The 23,830-nt window shown below is 45.1% G+C and overlaps 1 protein-coding gene across 5 annotated transcripts in view; it reads right to left on the reverse strand.

Moving 5' to 3' along the window:
• prkg1b (protein kinase cGMP-dependent 1b) overlaps window positions 1-23,830 on the reverse strand; it is a 724,128-nt gene that overhangs the window by 540,812 nt on the left and 159,486 nt on the right. For all 5 annotated transcript variants that reach the window (XM_080205473.1, XM_080205469.1, XM_080205468.1 and 2 more), the window contains exon 2: window positions 22,417-22,583. In XM_080205473.1, the coding sequence (XP_080061599.1) occupies window positions 22,417-22,583 (167 nt within the window). The remainder of the gene's footprint in view (window positions 1-22,416; window positions 22,584-23,830) is intronic.

Consider the following 23,830-nt stretch of genomic DNA (forward strand, 5'->3'; position numbering starts at 1 on the left):
GTGTGAGGTTCCTGCTGTTTAGCATCCCAGTCATCCTGAGATGTGACTTCACCAGGCTGCATCCCATGTTTAGGAATGTCTGGGCTGCTCCTGACATGTTATCCTGCACTCCACATTGAACCAGGGGTGGTCTCTTGACAGGATGGTAGTGAGTGATGGGCCAGTAATGTTGCTCCAAGAAATTGGTTGAATTTTTTTCTGCACCACATCCAATCACATGAGTTGTCAAGGGGACTGCATTCACCTCCAGATGTCAAATCGTACCAACTGCTTCATTCACCCCATCCCCGTAACCAACCAACAATATCTATCAGCCAATATCTAACCCGAAAATCCATGTGTTTCACCTCAATTTAACACACAGAACTACTGCAGGGTCACACGTACAACCTACAGCCTGCATGCACTGCTAACTATTCAAGCATGGCAACTGCATCACCCAAGCATATCAAAAGACTTTCCCTAAGAACATAAGAAATAGGAGCAGGAGTAGGCCATCTAGCCCTTCGAGCCTGCCCAGCCATTCAATAAGATCATGGCTGATCTGTCGTGGCTCAGTTCCACATTCCCGCCCTCTCCCCATAACCCTTAATCCCCTTGCCTATCAAAAACCTATCTACCCGCGTCTTAAATATATTTAGCGAGGCAGCCTCCACCACTTCAATGGGCAGAGAATTCCAGAGATTCACCACCCTTTGAGTGAAGAAGTTCCTCCTCAACTCCGTTCTAAACCACCCCCCCTTTATCTTGAGGCTGTGCCCTCTAGTCCTACTGTCCTTTCTGAGCGGGAAGAGCCTCTCCACCTCTATCCTATCCATCCCATTCATCATCTTATATGTCTCAATGAGATCTCCCCTCATTCTTCTAAACTCTAACGAGTACAAGCCTAGTTTATTCAGCCTCTCCTCATAGTTCAACCCCCTCAACTCCGGTATCAGCCTAGTGAACCTTCTCTGCACTCCCTCCAAGGACAAAATATCCTTGCGTAAGTGCGGCGACCGAAACTGCACACAGTACTCCAGCTGCGACCTCACCAGTGCCCTGTACAGTTGCAGCAAGACCTCCCTACTTTCATATTCAATCCCCCTCGCTATGAAGGCCAGCATCCCATTAGCCTTCCTGACCATCTGCTGCACCTGCAGGCTGGGTTTTTGCGACTCATGCACAAGGACCCCGAGGTCCCTCTGCACCGTCGCATGCTGCAGTTTTTCGCCATGTAAGTAATAGTCGTTCCTACCATTATTCCTACCAAAGTGGACAACTTCACACTGGCTCACACTAAATTCCATTTGCCAGTTCCTGGCCCATTCGCCCAGCCTATCTAGATCCTTCTGCAGACTTTCCACACCCTCCGCACAATTTGCCGTTCCACCAATCTTGGTGTCATCAGCAAATTTCGACACCATACACTCGGTTCCCTCCTCCAGATCATCTATATAAATGGTAAATAGTTGAGGCCCCAGCACCGACCCCTGGGGCACTCCACTAGTCACCATCCGCCAATCCGAATAGCACCCATTGACCCCCACTCTCTGCCTCCTATTTGACAACCAATCCTCTATCCACGCTAACACCCTACCCCCAACTCCATGCCCCCTGACCTTCTGTAATAACCTCTTGTGAGGCACCTTATCAAACACCTTCTGAAAATCAAGAAACACCTACCGGCTCTCCTCTATCCACCGCCCTAGACACATCGTCATAGAACTCCAATAAATTCGTCAGACACAACTTCCCCTTAACGAAACCGTGCTGCGTCTACTCTATCAAACAATTCTCCTCAAGATGCCTCGCTATTTTCCCTGATTCACTTCACTCTTTCTTCCAGGAGAATTTCATAGAATCTGTACAGTACAGAAGGAGGCCATTCAGCCCATCGAGTCTTGCCAACCACAATCCCATCCAGGTCCTATTCCCACAACGCCACGCATTTACCCTACTAATTCCCCTGACGCTATGGTCAACTTAGCATAGCCAATCAACCTGACCGGCACATCTTTGAAGTGTTGGAGGAAACCCACACAGACACGGGGAGAATGTGCAAACTCCTGAATTGCACCTGGGACCCTGGTACTGTGAGACAGCAGTGCTAACCACTGTGCCACCATGCTGCCCCAAGCAAGCTAGAGAAGATGGGACATAACAGAAGTCAGAAGCTGGAGGAGGCTAAGCATAACCCACATGAAGGGGAGCGTGTTGGTCACCCTGGATAGAGGAGGCATCACTGAGGCCACAGATGGGGCTGCATTGATGACAAGTATATCTGCATACCTAATCCTCTTCCCTTTGAATTTCTCCCTCATCCCACCATCAAAGCTCACTGGTGGTGAAGGTCACACAGTGGTCAGAGGAGGATGGGCCATGCTACAGTAAAAGGCTGATGGGTGTATATGTGGGATTTTTAAAAATTATTCGTAGAAAAAGGGCATCTCTTGCTAAGCAGCATTTCTGCCCAATCCCTCAGGATTGACCAGGTAAAGATGGCAGACTTCCTTCCCTAAAGGACATACGTGAACTAGATGGATTTTCCTGACAATTGACAATGGTTTCATGGTCATCAGTAGATTCTTAATTCCAGATACTTTTTATTGAATTCAAATTCCACCATTTGAGACAGGATTTGAACCCAGTCCCCAGGTTATTAGCTGAGTTTTTGGATTAATAGTCTCGTGATAATACCACTAGGCCATTGCCTCCCTCCCAGAGCAGTGACTCTGTAGAGTATAATAATATGTTGGTCTTTGCAGAATGACAGCATTTGTTCTCCAGCCACTGTCTTTGCACCAATGTCCTTCTGTCAGCCAGCCACTCCAGAGTTTTGCCATCCAAGTTGTAATGATGCAGTCCGAAGCTGGCCCTTCTAGGCCCTAGGGGTGACACAGGGGCACACTGCCACCTCACGGTGCCAGGGACCCGGGTTCGATTCCCAGCTTGGATTGGGTCACTGTCTGTGTGGAGTCTACACGTTCTCCCTGTGTCTGTGTGGGTTTCCTCCAGTTTCCTCCCACAGTCTGAAAGACGTGCTGGTTAGGTGGACTGGCCATGCTAAATTCTCCCTCAGCGTACCCAGATAGGTGCCAGAGTGTGGCGACTAGGGGATTTTCACAGTAACTGCATTGCAGTGTTAATGCAAGCCTACTTGTGATACTAGTAAATAAAGTTAAAAAACTTTAAACTAAACCTGGTGGGGACAATGTTTTGGCCAGTGATAGTAGAAAGTAAGAAACATGGGATGCTTGCTGAATGGGAAATTATAGCTGAGGTTATTGGAATTGCTTGTTGATTGTTTAATCAAACAGAAAGATTGATGATAATATGTGCGTGCTGTGTAAGCTGGCTTTTACAAGGGAACAACTTCCTCATCACTGATCAGCAGCATGAAGAGGAAGAGGAGCAATTAGAATCATAAAATCAGTGAAGGAGGAGGCCATTCAGCCCATCAACTCTGCCCCAACCACAATCCCAGCAGGGCCCAATCCCCAAACGCCATGCATTTACCCCAGCTAGTCCCACTGACACTAAGGGGCAATTTAACATGGTCAATCCATGTAACCAGCACATCTTTGGACTGTGGGGGGAAACCCATGCAGACACGGGGGTAACGTGCAAACTCCACACAGACAGTGACCCGAGCCGGGAATTGAAGCCGGGTCCCTGCTGGGGTGAGGCAACAGTGCAAACCACTGTGCCACTTTTAACCATTTAATGAAAGAGGACCACTGAATCCCTACAGTGCAGATGGAGGAGGTCATTAGGCCCATCGAGTCTGCATTGACTCTCCGAAAGAGCATCTTACCCAGTCCCACTCCCCTGTCCTATCCCCATAACCTACACATGGCTAATCCCCCTAACCTACATATCTTTGGACTGTGGGAGGAAATCAGAGGACCCGAGGAAACCCACGTAAACAGCCAGCCAAGGCCAGTATCGAACCTGGATTCTTGGTACTGTGAGGCAGCAGTACAATTGCAATAGTAAAGGGAGAAACAAGAAAAGCTGTGATATAGGAATCCCCTTCTTGCCACCCAGTTAGGTGAATGCTGATGGGCCCTTCCAGATCAGTCCAAACCAGCTGGAGTAATGCTCGATGACACGGGTGGTACACTGTATAATATTCCTTGTGGCAGCAAAGCTCTCACTGCACGAGCACACATATACAGGTTCCAGACTGGAGTCCAAGGAAATGTGGCATGTCCTCTGCGACACACGCCAATGTTTACTGATTCACCTTAGAAAGCATTCTTCCTGGTTGTATTACCGCTTGGTATGGCTTCTGCTCTGACCAAAACTGCAAGAAATTACAAAGGGTCATCAATGTGGCCCAGTCCATCACAAAAACCAGCCTCCCATCCACTGGTTCCGTCTGTACTTCCTGCGGCCTTGGAAAAGCAGCCAGCATAATTAAGGACCCCACACACCCCGGACATACTCTCTTCCGCCTTCTCCCGTAGGGAAAGGGATACAAAAGTCCGAGGTCACATACCAACCGACTCAGGAACAGCTCCTTCCCTGCTGCCATCAGACCTTTGATTAAGCTGATCTTTCTCTACACCCTCTCTGTGACTATAACACTATATTCTGCAACCTCTCTTTTCCTTCTCCTTTATGTACTCTATGAACGGTATGCTTTGACTGTATAGCGCACAAGAAACAATATTTTTCACTGTTTCCCAATACATGTGACAGCAATAAATCAAAGCAAAGCCCTGGGTTTGTCACGGATGGGTAGCCCTCATTACCCAGGAGTTAGTCTCTGAGTTGCCACAGTGGTTCAAATACAGGCGGCAGAGGAAAATGAGCATTCATCTGCTTGAAGCACGGCCTGTGATCACACACCAGCTGCACCTCAAAGGAGTGGAACCCCTTTCAGTTCATGAACAAAATAAAATTCACATGAGCTGCACGCAAGGCGATGTACATGTAATCAACGGCACAGTACAACATAGGCAGGCCTACTTTCTGTGCAAACCCTCAACCTTTTGTTAGAATGTAACCCGTAATAACGCTGGACCTGTTGTAATTTGACCAATGGAACAAGCTATAAGGGTCTGCTGACCCAGTAAACCATGTAACCAATGATGGAATGATGTGATGATCAGGTGACTCGGCATCAGTTAGAACATGTTGGGAATTGTGGGGAACTTTGGAATGGCCCAGGGTGAGGCCTCAAGTTTGGATGAATGAAGTTTTTTTTAATTAAACCTTTTCTTTGAATTATAAGTTGAACTAAGTTTTATTGTCTACACGGGAAGAGTTCCTTCTGGATCAACATCTTTCTACATCTGTCTTGGGAACGAGGGAATTAGATGTTTCTCTATGTGTAGAGATGCCTCAGGCCTCTCCCTTATGAAGCAGCGTACCGCAAATCGGGGGATTGTTTATTGTTCCAATAACAGCCGAGAAGGAACAAGGCAGGGGTCACCTTGACAGCCACAGGCAATGCTATCCTTCAGTCACTTTGAACTCGCAGCGATGGTTGCAGCAGTTGGCAGGTTTCAGATGCGCCCTCGCAGCTAAAAGATCTCTAGCACTGACTGTCATTTAAGTTTAGAAATAATTGCTCGCGATTGACCCTTGGCTGATGTAGCTTCCTGCTCTTCCCTATTCTAGCAGTTTCTTCTGCTGTGTGCAGCCTCTCGTCAGTCTGTCGGCCATGTTGAATTCTCCGAGGAAACTCCACCAGGCCACCTGTTGGCAACTGGTTTCAGCTTTGAAAATCAACAGGAAAGTTTCAAGAAAGCAGCAGCCAGGCCACTCTTTGGAGATTACTCAATTATTAGTTAAGTATAGGAAAGCTCCGAAAACAAAGGTAATTGATTCAGCATCCATGTTTTTGATAGGCAAGGGGATTAAGGGTTATGGGGAGAGGGCGGGAAGGTGGAACTGAGACACGACAGATCAGCCATGATCGTATTGAATGGCGGGGCAGGCTCGAAGGGCCAGATGGCCTACTCCTGCTCCTATTTCTTATGTTCTTATCCAGAAGAAATAATCCATCAACTAACCTGCAAGTGGTTCATGGGAAAGTGGGGGAGTGGGGATCTTTTGTGCTATTTAATGAGGTGTTTGGTTATGATTAAGACAGGAATATGGATGTTTCACATTCCACACTGACTACTGTTGTAATCTGCCTGCTCTATATACTGTCAAAGATCGTTAAAGGTGCACGTGTCTCTTTACCGAGATGGTGTCCAGCATATTTCTCATCAAACAAACACACATGCATTTCGGCTGCAATTTTCGTGCATTAGGAGGCCATGTGGCACCTCGAACCTCGGCAATACAGAGTCCAACTTCTACAAACCTCCCCCCCGCTCAACCAGGGTAATTTCCTGGGAGCAGTAGATGGATCTCTCACCCTTCAGGGATCTCATTTAAGGAGCACCAACCTGTTCCATTAGATTTCCACTGCATTTAGATTCAAATATTTGTTATTCTTTCACGGGGTGTTGGGCATCACTAGCAAAGCTAGTATTTGTTGCCCATTCCGAACTGCCCTTGAATTGAGTGGCGGTTATGAGTCAACCACATTGCTGTGGATCTGGTATCACATCTAGGCCAGACCAGGTAAGGATGGCAAATTTCCTTCACATTAATGAATCAGATGGGTTTTACAACCATCTACAATGGTTTCATAGAAGATGGGAGCAGGAGGAGGCCATTCGGCCCTTTGAGCCTACTCTGTCATTCATTGTGATCATGGCTGATCATCCAACTCAATAGCCTAATCCTGCTTTCTCCCCATAACCTTTGATTCCATTCACCCCAAGTGCTATATCCAGCTGCCTCTTGAATACATTCAAAGTTTTGGCATCAACCACTTCCTGTGGTACTGAATTCCACAGACTCACCACTCTTTGGGTGAAGAAATGTCTCCTTACCTCCATCCTATATGGTCGACCTGAATCCTCACCATAATTTGGACAAGGGAATAAAATGTAACATCTCAAAGTTTGCAGATGATACCAAGTTGGGTGGGACGGTGAACTGTGACAAGGATGCAGACATCCTTCTGAATGACCTGGAAAGGTTGGGTGAGTGGGCAAATCAATGGCAGATGCAGTCTCCCCCACCATTGGGAACATCCTCCCTGCATCTACCCTGTCTAGTCCTGTTAGAATTTTATAAGTCTCTATGAGATCTCCCTCTCATTCGTCTGAACTCCAACATCCCCGGAATCAGCCTGGTAAACCTTCGCTGCACTCCCTCGAGAGCAAGAACATCCTTCCTCAGAAAAAGGAGACCAAAACTACACACAATACTCTAGCTGTGGCCTCACCAAGATCTTCTATAGTAGTAAGAACACATTCTTCCTCCTGTACTTGAAACTCTCGCAATGAAGGCCAACATATCATTTGCCTTCTTTACCGCCTGCTGCATCTGCATGCTTACCTTCAATGGTTGGTGCACAAGGATACCTAGATCCCGCTGCACACTCCCCTCTTCCAATTTACAGCCATCTAGGTAGTAATCTGCTGCGTTTTTTTGCTTCCAAAGTGAATAACCTCACATTTACCCAAATTATACTGCATCTGCCATTGATTTGCCCACTCACCCAACCTGTCCAAGTCATTCAGAAGGATGTCTGCAACCTTGTCACAGTTCACCGTCCCACCCAACTTGGTGTCATCTGCAAACTTTGAGATGTTACATTTTATTCTTTCATCCAAATTATGAATATATCTTGCAAATAGCTGGAGTCTCAGCACCGATCCCTGTGGCATCCCACTAGTCACTGCCTGCCAATTTGAAAAGCATCCATTAATTCCTATTCTTTGTGTCCTCTTTGCCAACCAGTTTTCTACCCATTTCCCCCAATCCTATGTACTTTAATCTTGAATGATAATCTCTTGTGCGGGACATTGTCAAACGCTTTTTGAAAGTCCTAATATACCACATTAACTGACTCCCCCTTGTCAACTCTTTACATCTTCAAAGAATTCCAACAGATTTGTCAAGCCTGATTTCCCCTACATAAATCCATGCTGACTATGTCTGATCCTGCCACTGCTTTCTAAATGCTCCACTATGAAGTTCTTGATAATGGATCTGAGGATTTTCCCCACTACTGATGGTGAAATCATTAGTCATCATTCGTCTTTTATTTCCAGATTTTTATGAAATCGCATCATATGCTTTAATGGTATTCGAACCTGGGTCCCCAGGGTCTCTGGATTACTAACCCAGTGGCAATACCACTACACCTCTGCCTCCTCCTCCATCTGGGGGTATCAAAAGAAGGCTGATCTTCATTCAGAGTAAAATTTCTATAAAGTTTCCAATTCATCCTGGGGACAACAATTTTTTACATCATTGTAAAAGTTCATCTGCACCCTCACAAGCTAACTGCTGGCATGAGTTCCATTAAAAATCCTCCCAAACATCGGAGGCAACGATGATCAATTCCACAACGGATGGGCAAACATCTCATTCCCAAAGGAGCAAAAATCGACTTTCTGGCCTTACCCAGGCACCAAAGTGGCACGGAACTTCTTGCTGTTACATCTTCAGGTTGACTGTCGCTGATAGCACGTGTTTCTGACTTTCATAAGTCACCACGAATGACAATTTAGAGCCTGACATGGGAAACTGGCAATTCTCCCCCACTACACTTCTGCTGGTTAAGCATGAATCTGAGCCCTTCAGATTAAGACCTGAAGCATGTATAATCTAATATTCAATCAATATTCAAGAAGGTCAGGGGACAGGGAGTTGGGGGTAGGGTGTTAGCGTGGATAGAGGATTGGTTGTCAAATAGGAGGCAGAGAGTGGGGGTCAATGGGTGCTATTCGGATTGGCGGTTGGTGACTAGTGGGGTGCCCCAGGGGTCGGTGCTGGGGCCTCAGCTATTTACCATTTATATAGATGGTCTGGAGGAGGGAACCGAGTGTAGGGTGTCGAAATTTGCTGACGACACCAAGATTGGGGGAACGGCAAATTGTGCGGAGGGTGTGGAGAGTCTGCAGAAGGATCTAGATAGGCTGGGCGAATGGGCCAGGAACTGGCAAATGGAATTTAATGTTGGCAAGTGCGAGGTGGTCCACTTTGGTAGGAAGGATTATTACTTATGTGGAGAAAAACTGCAGCAGGCGACGGTGCAGAGGGACCTCGGGGTCCTTGTGCATGAGTCGCAAAAACCCAGCCTGCAGGTGCAGCAGGTGGTCAGGAAGGCGAATGGGATGCTGGCCTTCATAGCGAGGGGGATTGAATATTAAAGTAGGGAGGTCTTGCTGCGGCTGTATAGGGCATTGGTGAGGCCGCAGCTGGAGTACTGGGTGCAGTTTTGGTCGCCGCATTTACACAAGGATATTTTGGCCTTGGAGGGAGTGCAGAGGAGGTTTACTAGGCTGATACCGGAGTTGAGGGGGTTGAGCTATGAGGAGAGGCTGAATAAACTAGGCTTGCACTCGTTAGAGTTTAGAAGAATGAGGGGAGATCTCATTGAGACGTATAAGATGATGAATGGGATGGATAGGATAGAGGTGGAGAGACTCTTCCCGCTCAGAAAGGACAGTAGGACTAGGGGGCACAGCCTCAAGATAAATGGGGGGGCGGTTTAGAACAGAGTTGAGGAGGAACTTCTTCACTCAAAGGGTGGTGAATCTCTGGAATTCTCTGCCCGTTGAAGTGGTGGAGGCTACCTCGCTAAATATTTTTAAGACGCGGGTTGATGGGTTTTTGATAAGAGAGGGGATTAAGGGTTATGGGGAGAAGGCGGGAATGTGGAACTGAGCCACGACAGATCAGCCATGATCTTATTGAATGGCGGGGCAGGCTCGAAGGGCTAGATGGCTTACTCCTGCTCCTATTTCTTATGTACTTATGTTCAATCATTTATTAATAGAGCACAATAACCTTTTCTAAGACTGGAATGATATTCCTTTACATAGCAACATTAATGATGTAGTGTTGTTCACATCATAGCCTACTGTGTCCCAGCAGAAGAACTAACAATAATTTCCACTGGAACATCAAATCCCAAATCACGTTTTTAGCCTTATATATATGAGTTTATAAATATATCTTCTAGTTTTCTCCTCTACTGACTCCTTCGGTTATTTGGGATCCAGAAACAAAACTTAAAATCCAAAGGTTTATGCAGCATCCATATAAAAATTTTACAAAGGGTCGTAGATTCCTGGCAAGATTCTGCATAACTGAAATGTAAGGGCAAACAGGGTACACATTATTCTCCCCTGAGACAGTCTGTTCATAAATAATTACCACCAGTCACAAGTCAAAGAAAATCAACATGCACGAATTTCAGAGATGGGTTGTGGTGTTGCACAGTTACATTCAGCAAAATCCCACATAGCTTATTCATAGGAACATAGAAAATAGAAGCAGGAGTAGGCCATTTGGCCCTTCATGCCTGCTCCACCTTTCATCAAATGGGAAGGCAGTGGCATAGTGGTATTGTTGCTGGACCAATAATCTAGAGATCTAGGGCAAGATCTGGGTTCAAATCCCACCACGGCAATTGTGAAATTTGAATCCAATAAAAAGTCTGGAATTAAAAGTCCAACGATGACCATGAAACCATTGTCAATTCCTGTAAAAACACATTTGGTTCATTAATGCCCTTCAAGAAAAGAAATCTGACATCTTTACCCGGCCTGTGTGACTCCAGAGCCACAGCAATGTAGTTAAATACCCTCTGAAACAGAGGACAGTTCGGGTTGGGGAAAAGTGCTGGTCCAGCCAGCGACGCTCACTTCCCATTAATAAATTTTTTGAAATCCTGATCCCACTTTGCCCACCATATCCCTTGATCCCTTTAGCCCCAAGAGCTATATCTTTTTGAGTTGATTTGATTTATCATTGTCACATGTATTAGTATACAGAGAAAAGTATTGTTTCTTGAGTGCTATACAGACAATAAATATTGTTCATAGGGAAGGAAAGAAGATAGCACAGAATGTAGTGTTACAGTCATAGCTGGGGTGTAGAGAAAGATCAACCTAATGCGAGGTAAGTACATTCAAAAGTCTGACAGAAGCAGGGAAGAAGCTGTTCTAGAGTTGGTTGGTATGTGACCTCAGACTTTTGTATCTTTTTCCCGATGGAAGAAAGTGTGCGGTGTCCTTAATTATGCTGGCTGCTTTTCCGAATAATTTCTTCTTGAAATCGCACAACGTTTTGTGGTAGTGAATTCACCACTCTCTAGGTGAAAAAATTTCTCCTCACCTCAGTCCTCAAAATATGACCCCTAGTTCTGGACCCCCCACCATTGGGAACATTCTTTCTGAATCTACCCTGTCTAACCCTATTTGAATTTTATAAGTTTCTATGAGGTCTCCTCTCACTCTACCAAACTCCAGTCAATACAACCCTAACCGACTTAGTTTCTCCTCATATGACAGACCTGCCATCCCAGGAATCAGCCTGGTAAATGTGGCTACCCCCCTCTCCTGCCAAACAAAAACACAGAGAACCTAAATGTCTTACAAGTATCGAAGTTCCTCTCTGAGGCTTAGATTTTGAAATGCAGCAGGACACAAAGGCACTTGTCTTCTGTAATGACCTTTTCAGTTTTTTGTTTCAATTCTTTCCGAGATTTGCATGGTCTGGGAGTTTACTGTCATTTCAACGTTTTGTTTAAATCGCATCAGACTCTAATGCATTAAAAAGGACAGCTGATAAATTTAATGTTTTCCTAAATATCCTATACTAGTCGAGTACTATTTTTCATTCATTCGTGGGACATGGGCGTCGCTGGCTAGGCCAGCATTTATTACCCATCCCTACTTGTCCTTGAGAAGGTGGTGGTGAGCTGTCTTCTTGAATCGTTGCAGTCCGTGTGTTGTGAGTTACCCACAATGCTATTGGGGGGGGGGGCTGAATTCCAGGATTTTGGCCCAGCGACTGTGAAGGAATGGCAATATATTTCCCAGTCAGGATGATGAGTGGCTCGGAAGGGGACTTGCAGGTAGCGGTGTTAGAATCATAGAATCCTACAGTGCAGAAGGAGGCCATTCTGCCCATCGAATCTGCAGCGACCACAGTCTCACCCAGGCCCTATCCCCACAACCCCATGCATCTACCCTAGCTAATCTCCCTGACGCTAAGGGGTAATTAGGCATGGCCAATCCACCTAACCCACACTTTTTTGTGCCCCTTATTCCCATGCATCCACTGCCCTTGTCCTTCACGATGGAAGTGGTTGTGTGTTTGGAAGGTGCAGCCTAAGGATCTTTGGTGAACTTCTGCTGTGTATCTTGTAGATTAGTGGTGACTCAGTGGCTTCACATTTACATTTTCAAAATATTGACAACATAAAGAGCAACTCTGTAGAAGCAGAGAGATTATTTCCACTTAGAAAGGAAACAAGAACTAAAGGGCACAGCCTCAAAATAAGGGGGAGTCAATTTATAACAGAGTTGAGGAGGAACTTCTTCTCCCAGAGGGTAGTGAGTCTTTGGAATTCTCTGCCCATTGAAGCAGAGGAGGCTACCTCGTTAATTGTGTTTAAGTCACAGATGGATAGATTTTTGACCAATAAGGGAATTAAGGGTTATGGGGAGCAGGCGGGTAAGTGGAACTGAACCATTATCAGATCAGCCATGATCTTATTGAACAGTGGGGCAGGCTCGAGGGGCTAGATGGCCTACTCCTGCTCCTATTTCTTATGTTCTTATGTTCGACTTAAAGAAGGAGAATGGCAAAAGTTCCACATTCTCTCACACCCCAGTAGTCTTCATGGATTTCCAGCCTTTTAAGTTTGTTTTTAACCTTCTGGGTACTTGTTAAGAAAATTGTCGGGAAATTTTGATGCAAGTTTCTATGGTTAAGATCAGAGTAAAATTCAGTGTTATTTTCGCCTAAGTACGATCAAGAGTGTTCTAACCTATTTCTATTGCATTGAAACTCCAGTCAAGTTAACTTCAACTTTGTCAGGTAAGGCAGTGTAGCATCAATAGTCCCAGCTTCTAAATGAGATGGTGAGGGTACATTTTCCCAGTCGTTGGTGAGGGCAAGGTGCCTGTCTCACAGACAACACCTTCAGGCAAAAACACTTCATCAGAGGAGGGAACTCAGCAAATAGACCCAGGGACACCCAAAATTGGGCAAGTCAATGAACAGCCTGGTAGACAGGCATGTTATAAATGGTAGCACAATGGTAAATAGAACTGGGTGAACGTTCCAGAGGCCTGGACAAATGTTCTGGAGATGAGAGTTCAAATCCCATTAAAACAACAGGGAGAACTTTAATTTATTCATGAATCTGGACTGAAAAATTATTCTCAGTACCAGTGAAACTACCAGATTGTCATAAAAATTGATCTGGTTCACTAACGTCCTTAAGGGAGGGAAATCTACTGTCCTTACTCGGTCTGGCCTACATGTGACTCCAGGTGGCACAGTAGCACAGCAGTTAGCACAGCTGCCTCACAGGGGCAGGGACCTGGGTTTAATTCTGGCATGGGGTAGCTATATGGTTTTTACATGTTCTCCCCATGTCTGCATGGGTTTCCTCCAGGGGCTCTGGTTTCTGCGCACAGTCCAAAGATGCGTGGGTTAGGTTGATTGGCCCTTAGTGTTAGGTTATGCGTGGTTACAGGGATAGGGTTGGGATTGTTGTCGGTGCAGGCTCGATGGGCCGAAAGACCTTCTTCAGTACTGTAGAGATTCTATGCTATGAATCTATGAGGCCACAGTTATGTGATGGACTTTGAAATGCCCTTGTAAGTCACTCACTTGTATCATACCGGTACAGAAAAACCAAATAAGAATATATATGTATCTTACAAAATGGATAGACCACTGATATCAGGCAATGAAATGACAAAAATGTACCCTGTCCTATCAACCATGCAAAGCCCTCTTCACTAACATCGGGGACTTGTGCAAAAGTTGGAAGAGATGACCCACGGACTGGTTAAGCAACAGCCTGATATCGTCATACTCATCAAATCATATCTTTCAGCCAATATTCCCAGGCAGCACCATGACTATCCCTGGAGGTGCCCTGTTCCACTGGCTGGACAGACTCACCAGAGATGACAGCACAGTGGAATACAGTCGGGAGTGAGTTGCCCTGGTTTTTGAGTATGAACCCCACGTAACCTCACAGCAGTGCTTCAGGGTGGTGGCTCACCACCAGTTCCTCAAGGGATTCTAGGCTTGAGCAACAAAAGTACTGTCCTAGCCAGTGACACCCAAACACCAGGAAGGAATTAAAAACAAAGCACTCTTCATTTTCAATCCCAGGTAATGAAGTTTGCAACATTAATGCTTGGAATGTTCCTAAAACAGTGATAGAGTCTTTCACCATGTATAGAGTATGTATCCCTAAGATAGGGGACGTGGTGGCTTAATGGTGTTGTTGCTGCACTAGTAACCCAAAGGGCCAGGTTAATGCTCAGGGCACCCAAATTCCACCACGGCAGATAGCAAAATCTGAATTCAGTAAAAATCTGGAATTAAAAACATAAATGATGACCATGAATCGACTGTCGTTAAGAAAAACAACACTTTAGAGAAGGAAATCTGTCACCCGTACCTGGTCTGGCCTGTGGTTGAATCTTAGTTGCCCTCAGGAATGGCCAATAAACACTGGCCCAGGTAGCAATGCCCAGATCCCACGAGTGAATATTAAAAAGAGACTCCGAGCTCTGGTTTTGCTTGAGGGCTCGGATTCACACACAATCATCTTAATTCTGTTCTGCGATTGTAACTGCTCCTCTTCAAGGCCATTTTCATTATTCATTCTTTCTCGGGTTCGACTACAGCTGTTGTTGTTCAGTCCCCCTGGTTGACGTTCTCTACAAATTTTGCTACCATCTCCATGACAACAAGCAAGATTGAGAGCTTTCTCGGAATTTGGCCTGGATATCAAGTGGCTCCAATAGCTATCCTCATTATACTGTTTGTAAAGAAATCCAGAATTTATGATGCTCTTCGCTTCTATGCTAATCAGACGCTGAAATGTGGCACAACATACTGCATTTGAATTGTTCAAAATTGAACGGCGCACACACACAAGGGATCACTGCCATCTGCAAGATCCCCTCCTCGGGGCTGTTCAGTGACAGAGATACCAATGACCTGGCAAAATAAAATTTCAAAACTGCGACAGCCAATTTCAGAAGTTTTGTGTCAATCTTATTGTTTATCATAGAAATCTTACCGTGCAGAGGAAGGTCATTCAGCCCATCGAGTCTTCACTGACAACAATCCCACCTAGGGCCTATCCCCGTAACCCCACATATTTACCCCGCTAACCCCTCTAACCTATGCACCCCGAGACACTAAGGGGCAATTCAGCATGACCAATGCACCTAACCCCCACATCTTTGGACCATGGGAAGAAACTGGAGCACCCGGAGGAAACCCACACAGACATGAGGGGAATGTGCAAACTCCACACAGCCAGTGACCCAAGCCAGGAAGCGAACCAGGTCCCTGGAGCTGTGAGGCAGCAGTGCTAACCACTGTGCCACCGTGTCATTACTGTGCTGTTTTGCTGTTAAAAATAAGTCCACTCTTTCAGAAGTTGTGCTTTTAATATATTTGTTTACTCATAGTTTGTAACCCTTAATTTTCTGCGTTTTGCTTACTAATCATCCCATCATTATTACCAAGCTGATGAGAGGGGCAGATAAACAGCTCACCAAACCTGAGCAACTCCATACACAGCCCAAAGACATCTTGCAAAAGCAGTCGTTGATGATTTTGGTGCTGATCTCCCTCTTTCTGATCGACTATCTAGATTTCACCCAATCAGTCCTCTGAAGATCAGAAGCTCTTCAGTTTTGGAGCAACGTAAGTGAAATATAATCATGGTAATAGAATGCTCGAAGCGATTGCATCGCCTTTACTTTCCAAAACCAAGATCTCCATCATATTTATAGAAAAGGTGACATTCCAAAAAGAATGCAAATAACCTTTGGGAAGCCATTTTCAAAATCTCCTGTGAAACATTTTTTTCAAGATCATGCAAGTTCTTGTTCATTCAGGGAACATGGGCATTTATTGCCCAACCCAAATTGCCCTTGAGCTGAGTGTCTTGCTGGCCCATTCGGGTGAGAGTCAGCCACACTGCTCTGGTTCTGGAGTCACATGTAGGCCAGACCAGGTAAGGACAGCAGATTTCCATCCCTAAAGGACATTAATAAAGCAGATGGACTTTGCTGACAATCATCAATGGTTTCATGATACCATAGGACTAGAGGGCACAGCCTCAAGATAAGGGGGGTGCAGTTTAGAACAGAGTCGAGGAGGAAATTCTTCACTCAAAGGGTGGTGAATCTCTGGAATTCTCTGCCCGTTGAAGTGGTGGAGGCTACCTCGCTAAATATATTTAAGACACGGGTAGACAGGTTTTTGGTAGGCAAGGGGATTAAGGGTTATGGGGAGAAAGCGGGAAAGTGGAACTGAGCCACTTCAGATCAGCCATGATCTTACTGAATGGCGGGGCAGGCTCGAAGGGCTAGATGGCCTACTCCTGCTCCTATTTCTTAGGTTCTTATGTTCTTATGATACTTAATTCCAGATATTTTTTATTGAATTCAAATTCCACCGTCTGTCATGGCAGGATTCAGACCCAGGTCCCCAGAACATTAGCTGAGCTTCTGAATGAATAGTCCAGCAATAATACCATTAAGCCATCGCCTTCCCTGTGCTACAAAGCATAAGAAAAATAATCTTTAAATCAATCCAAAATAAAAATTGTGATCTTGAGGCAACATAAACAGGAAAATCAAACCAGAACTTCATGAGAATTTTGTTCAAAACATTTGGCCCAGTTGTTGGGTCAAATAGTTATTGTACTGTCACACACTGTGCCCAGTTAGAATCATAGATTCTTACAGTGCAGAAGGAGGCCATCCGGCCCATCGAGTCTGTACTGACCACAATCCCTCCCAGGCCCTATCCCCGTAGCCCCATGCATTTGTCCTAGTAATGCCCACTGGCACTAATGGGCAATTTAACATGGTCAATCCACCTAACCCACACATCTTTGGACAGCAGGAGGAAACTGGAGCACCTGGAGGAAACCCACGCAGACATGGGGAGAATGTGCAAACTCCACACAGACAGTGAACCAAGTGTTTCAAAAATCTGCAACACTTTCAACTAAATCACATTCTTGCAGACAGTGTTCTGGAAGAAATGGTACTGAAAATGCACGGTCATCCGAACAAACCCTAGCCCACCATCACTTCAGTGAAAATTCCACAGAATGCAGAGAAACTTGGCCAGGAGCCTGAATACTGGGTCCAGAACAGCATCTATGAATATAGGATTGGCTTTGCGAGGTTGGGGCATCTGACCATTCTTGCCAGACTATTGCAATGCAAAAGCTCTCCCTTTAATTATTCTCAATGCCTTCAAATGGGACCCAGTATATGGCTGGCACAGCCACATTTGGCGAGATCAACATAATGGTCAACCAAAGGACAGATTTGGGGATCAGTTTATTGGTTGAAGCAGCTGCCTTTTGTATGACAGTACAGCCTTTTGGCATTGTTATAGGGTTCCCACAGTGCAGAAGGGGGCCATTCGGCCCATTGAGCCTGCATTGACAACAATTCTACCCAGGCCCAATTCGGCATAACATAGAACATAGGATATAGAACACTACAGCACAAACAGGCCCTTCGGCCCACAAGTTGCGCCGATCATATCCATACCTACCAGGCCTATCTATAACTCTCAATCCCATTAAATCCCATGTACTCATCCAGAAGTCTCTTAAAAGACCCCAGCGAGTTCGCCTTTACCACCACCGACGGCAGCCGATTCCACTCACTCACCACCCTCTGAGTAAAAAACTTACCCCGACGTCTCTCTGTACCTGCTTCCCAGCACCTTAAAACCTGTGTCCTCTCGTAGCGGCCATTTCAGCCCTGGGAAATAGCCTCTGAGAATCCAACCTATCTATACCTCTCAACATCTTATAAACCTCTATCAGATCGCATCTCAATCTTTGTCTCTCCAGGGAGAAGAGTCCCAGCTTCCTCAACGTATCTTCATAATGCATGCCTCCCAATCCAGGCAACATCCTTGTAAATCTCCTCTGCACCCTCTCAATAGCTTCCACATCCTTCTTGTAGTGAGGCGACCAGAACTGCGCACAGTACTCCAAATGGGGCCTGACAAGGGTCTTATAAAGTTGCAGCATTACCTCCCGACTCCTAAACTCAATCCCTCGCTTAATGAAGTCCAGTACACCATACGCCTTCTTGACCACATCCTCCACCTGCGAGGCCGATTTAAGAGTCCTATGGACCCGGACCCCAAGGTCCTTCTGCTCCTCAACACTGCTAAGAGTCCTACCCCTGATATTGTATTCCTTCATCCCATTGGACCGGCCAAAATGGACCACTATTTATTTATCCGCGTTGAGGTCCATCTGCCACTTCTCCGCCTAGTCTTGCATCCTATGTCTTGCTGCAACTTCTGACATCCCCCCAGACTGTCCACAACACCACCAACCTTCGTGTCGTCAGCAAACTTACCAACCCAACCCTCCACTTCCTCATCCAGGTCATTTATGAAAACAACAAACAGCAAGGGTCCTAGAACAGATCCCTGGGGCACTCCGCTGGTGACTGACCTCCATGCAGAAAAAGACCCATCCACAACCACTCTCTGCCTTCTGCAGGCAAGCCAGTTCTGGATCCACAAGGCAACAGCCCCTTGGATCCCATGCCCTCTCACCTTTTCAAGAAGTCTAGAATGGGGGACCTTATTAAACACCTGCTGACATCCATTTAAACCACGTCCACCTTCATCATTTAAACCACGTTCCACTCTTCCTTCATCAATGTGTTCCGTCACAGTTTCCAAGAACTCAACGAGGCTCGTGAGGCACAACCTGCCCTTGACAAAGCCGTGCTGACTACTTTTGATCATACTGAAGTTCTCTAAATGTTCATAAATTCTGTCCCTCAGTATCCTCTCCATCAACTTACCAACCACTGAGATCAGACTCACCGGTCAGTAATTTCCCGGGCTATCCCTGTTCCCTTTCTTGAAAATAGAAACCACATCTGCAATCCTCCAATCTCCTGAACCTCTCCCGTGTCCATCGACGACGCAAAGGTCATCGCCAGGGGCTCTGCAATCTCTAACCCCATACATTTATCCTGTTGGTCCCCTTGGCAATTTACCATGCCTATCCACCTGAGCGGCACATCTTTGGAGTATGGGAAGAAACCGGAGTACCCGGAGAAAACCCACGCAGACACGGGGAGAAAGTACAAATTCCACACAGTCACCTGAAGCCAGAATTGAACCCGGGTCCCTGGTGCTGGCAGCAGTAGTAGCTAATCACTGTGCTATCTGACTCTAATTTGGCAAAAATACGCCACACTAATTCATTACACTAATGGAGCAAAAATATATTTTTTAAAATTTCTACTTCTTAGCATTGTCATTATCAGATTATTTTGGTGTCAAAATGTTGGAGACTGATCAACATGCTCTGATGTCCAAATAACAGATGTGAAACCTAAGTGATGAGAAAATTCTCTGTCCTTTCTAACCTAATGATTCATTTGCATTAGGAAAAAGCTGAAAAATCAATAAGGATTTGAGAAAAACAGCACTATTGTTTGCAGCCTCCTCACTACAACATTAGCCTCCAGTGAGCAAAACTCTAAGCACTTAGTCAAAATTCCTTCACCATTAACCCAATGGAAGGTGCAGCTGACAGTATAACGAAGGTCTGCTGCTACCTCATGGCACAGTGGTTATTATTACTGTCTCACAGTGCCAGGGATCTGGGTTCGATACCTGCTCTCAGGTCACTGTCTATGTGAGTTTGCACATTTTCCCCTTGTTTGCATGGGTTTCCTCCAGGTGCTCTGGTTTCCTCCCACAATCCAAAGGTGCGCAGGTTAGGTTGAGTGGCCATGTTAAATTGACCCTAGTGTCAGGGGATTAGCAGGGTAAATATGTGGGGTGACAGGGATAGAGCCTGGTTGGGATTGTGGTCAGTGCAGACTCAATGGCGTCCTTCTGCACCGTAGGGATTCTATGATTTCCACTCTAAAGTGCACACTCCGCAATGAAAATAGCTTTGCGTAGATGATACAATGTTTTGAAAGTCAAGAAAAGGAGTTACTGGGCTTGTATTAATATTTCCAGGAGGTCCCACAACAGAAAATTATTGCAGTGCAGGTTCAGGCCTAAGATTACTACAAAAACAGCACCCTTACAATTACATAAAGATCTCAAAGAATTGTGGAACGAGCTATCATAATGAGTGACTGAGGAGAATAGCATGGATAAATTTAATGGGAAACTGAATAACTATGAGACTAGAAGGTCAGGCAGACAGAGTTAGATGAAGAAGGATGGGTGGAGGCTTGTGCAGTTCATAAACAATGGCATAAACCATTTGGGTCAAATGGACTGTTTCTGTGCAGTTGGTAATCACCCCAAGTAGGTTTATGTGGCTCACTGTAATGGGGCTGAAATAATGGTGGTGAAGAAGGCATTCAGCATGCTTGCTTTCATTTGTCAGAACATTGAGATGGGACGTCTTGTGAAAGTTGTACAAGACATTGGTAAGGCCACACTTGGAATACTGTGTGCAGTTTTGGTCACCCTATTATAGAAAGGATATTATTAAACTAGAAAGAGTGCAGAAAAGATTCACCAGGATGCTACTGGGGCTTAATGGTTTGAGTTACAAGGAGAGGATGGATAGACTGGGAGAGCCTCTCCACCTCTATCCTATCCATCCCATTCATCATCTTATAGGTCTCAATGAGATCTCCCCTCATTCTTCTAAACTCTAACGAGTACAAGCCTAGTTTATTCAGCCTCTCCTCATAGCTCAACCCCCTCAACTCTGGCATCAGCCTAGTAAACCTCCTCTGCACTCCCTCCAAGGCCAAAATATCCTTGCATAAGTACGGCGCCCAAAACTGCACACAGTACTCCAGCTGCGGCCTCACCAATGCCCTATATAGCCGCAGCAAGACCTCCCTACTTTTATATTCAATCCCCTTCGCTATGAAGGCCAGCATCCCATTCGCCTTCCTGACCACCTGCTGCACCTGCAGGCTGGGTTTTTGCGACTCATGCACAAGGACCCCGAGGTCCCTCTGCACCGTCGCCTACTGCAGTTTTTCTCCACGTAAGTAATAATCCTTCCTACCATTATTCGTACCAAAGTGGACAACCTCACACTTGCCAACATTAAATTCCATTTGCCAGTTCCTGGCCCATTCGCCCAGCCTATCTAGATCCTTCTGCAGAGCAGGCTCGAAGGGCTAGATGGCCTACTCGTGCTCCTATTTATGTTCTTATGAATGGAGGAGGCTTAGGAGTGATCTTATGGAGGTCTATAAAATAATGAGGGCCATGGATAAGGTAGATAGTCAATATCTTTTCACAAAGGTAGGGGAATCTAAAACTAAAGGGCATAGGTTTAAGGTGAAAGGGGAGAGATACAAAAGGGTCCAGAGAGGCAATTTTTTCCACACAGAGGGTGATGAGTGTCTGGAATGGGTTGCCAGAGGAAGCAACGGTGGCAGGTACAATTTTGTCTTTTAAGAAGCATTTGGACAGTTACACGGGTAAGATGTGTACAGGGGATTGGCCAAATGCAGGCAACTGGGACTAGCTCAGTGGTGAAAACTGGCTGGTATGGACAAACTGGGCCGAAGGGCCTTTTCCATGCTATAAACCTCTATGACTCTGAGTAAATTCATGTGATTCACTGTAATGGAGCTGAAATAATTTCACTAAATAAATTGAAAAGAAACTTTCACACATACCATAATGAGCAGGCGATCCGCTCAATCAGTTCATTGCTCAGTGATAATGGTTAAACATTATCCTTATTTGCAATAATAAAATACTGGGAATCGTACATATTGGAGAATTAACCCACCTTGCACGCAGCTCAGAGAACTTATTACTGATCTGACCACTCCACAAATACTCATTTATTATTGTCACAAGTCGGCTTACATTAACACTGCAATGAAGTTACTGTGAAAATCCCCTAGTCGTCACATTCTGACACCGGTTCGGGTACACTGAGGGAGAATTTAGCATAGCCAATAACCCTAACCAGCACATCTTTCGGACTGTAGGAGAAACTGGAGTACCTGGAGAAAACCTAAGCAGACACAGGGAGAACGTGTAGATGCCACACAAACAGTGACCTAATCTGGGAATTGAACTGGGTCCCAGGCGCTGTGAGGCAGCAGTGCTATTTTCTAAAGCAATGGATTTATTAAAGAAATGTTCAGTACGTACAGAATACCTTTTAATTAAACTATGGTCATCAAAATAACAGTATGCTATTTATTCTTAAAATAGGTTGTGAGCAGCTTAATTACACATTTTCATCTATTAATGAACATGGAAACAATCCCCTAATTGCAATTGTCCACATTTCGTGAAGTTCAGTTGCTACAGTAATAAATGGAGACTGCTCAAATAACTCACCTTCCATAACATAGACCAGAGAGCCCACGTCACCCTCTTTGATGATACAGCTCTCTTTGCCATATTCCACTGGGTACATGCAGTCCACAATTTCTTGAATCTGAGACAACTCCAGATTTTTCATGAAGTCATTGTCCAGGATTGCTTCCTTAATCAATTCTTTGGACCTTAAAAGGGAAAAAAAAATGAAAAATGACTTGCCAGCAGGAATTCTATAAAGTCTCCAGAGAGTATAGAATTGGCAAAGAGAATTAAGAATATCAAAGAGAAAATGCTGGAAAATCTCAGCAGGTCTGGCAGCACCTATAAGGAGAGAAAAGCTTTTGACAAAGGGTTGTCTGGACTCGAAACGTTAGCTCTTTTCTCTCCTTACAGATGCTGCCAGGCCTGCTGAGATTTTCCAGCATTTTCTCTTTTGGGTTCAGATTCCAACATCTGCAGTAATTTGCTTTTATCAAGAATATCAAAGATTTCTTGCTGTAAAGAAATTTGAGAGCTCCAGCAAACAATAAACAATTAATATTGCTTATGTGATGTTACATACAATTAATGTGGTGTAGGCTTCAACAAAATAGACTCGAGACTGAGGGTAAAGACTTAAAAAGGTCAATGTATCTATCTCTATTGCTTCATTATTTACAATAACCCGATGGTAATTAACTTGCTTTCAGTTTGAATAATGTGCTAGAATCTCAGTGCAATATAAATCATCAGCTACTATGCAACATACTATCAAAGAGACCCATCATATGAAGAACAAAGAAACTTACAGCACAAGAACAGGCCCTTTGGTCCTTCAAGTCTTCACCGACCATGCTGCCCAATTGAACTAAAACCCCCTACCCTTCCAGGGACCATATCCCTCCATTCCCACCCTATTCATCTATTTGTCAAGAAAAAAAAAATCACTTGTCAATATATTTTACTGAAATAAAAATGACTGTAAATAAGTCCAAGTGCCTGTGTTTATATGCAGTGATATAATGCATCGTGCGAATGACAACAATAGCATGGAAAATAAATCAGACATCAATCCAGTGTAATTGTTTTAACTGGGTACAAACTACTGCTACACCTGTGAACCATTTCAAAAGATGTAAGCAATGCCAAAAGCCACAAAGAACACACTGATGGACACTGACCAACATGTACGATTCGAAGAGTGGACAAGTTCGTACTGCTGCCTCACAGTGCCAGGGACACAGAGTTCAATTACAGCCTGTGTGGAGTTTAACACACCAGGATGCTCTGGTTTCCCCCCACAGTCCAAAGGTGTGCAGGTTAGGTGGATTGGCCATACTAAATTACCCCTTATTGTCCCAAGATATCTGGAGGTTACGGGGATTAGTGCGGTAAAATACCTAGAGTTACAGGGATCGGGTCTGGGTAAGAGTTGATACAGACTCAATGGGCC

This window comes from Carcharhinus amblyrhynchos, chromosome 17 (genome assembly GCF_965287045.1).
Source record: "Carcharhinus amblyrhynchos chromosome 17, sCarAmb.v2.hapA, whole genome shotgun sequence".
Classification (NCBI taxonomy): domain Eukaryota; kingdom Metazoa; phylum Chordata; class Chondrichthyes; order Carcharhiniformes; family Carcharhinidae; genus Carcharhinus; species Carcharhinus amblyrhynchos.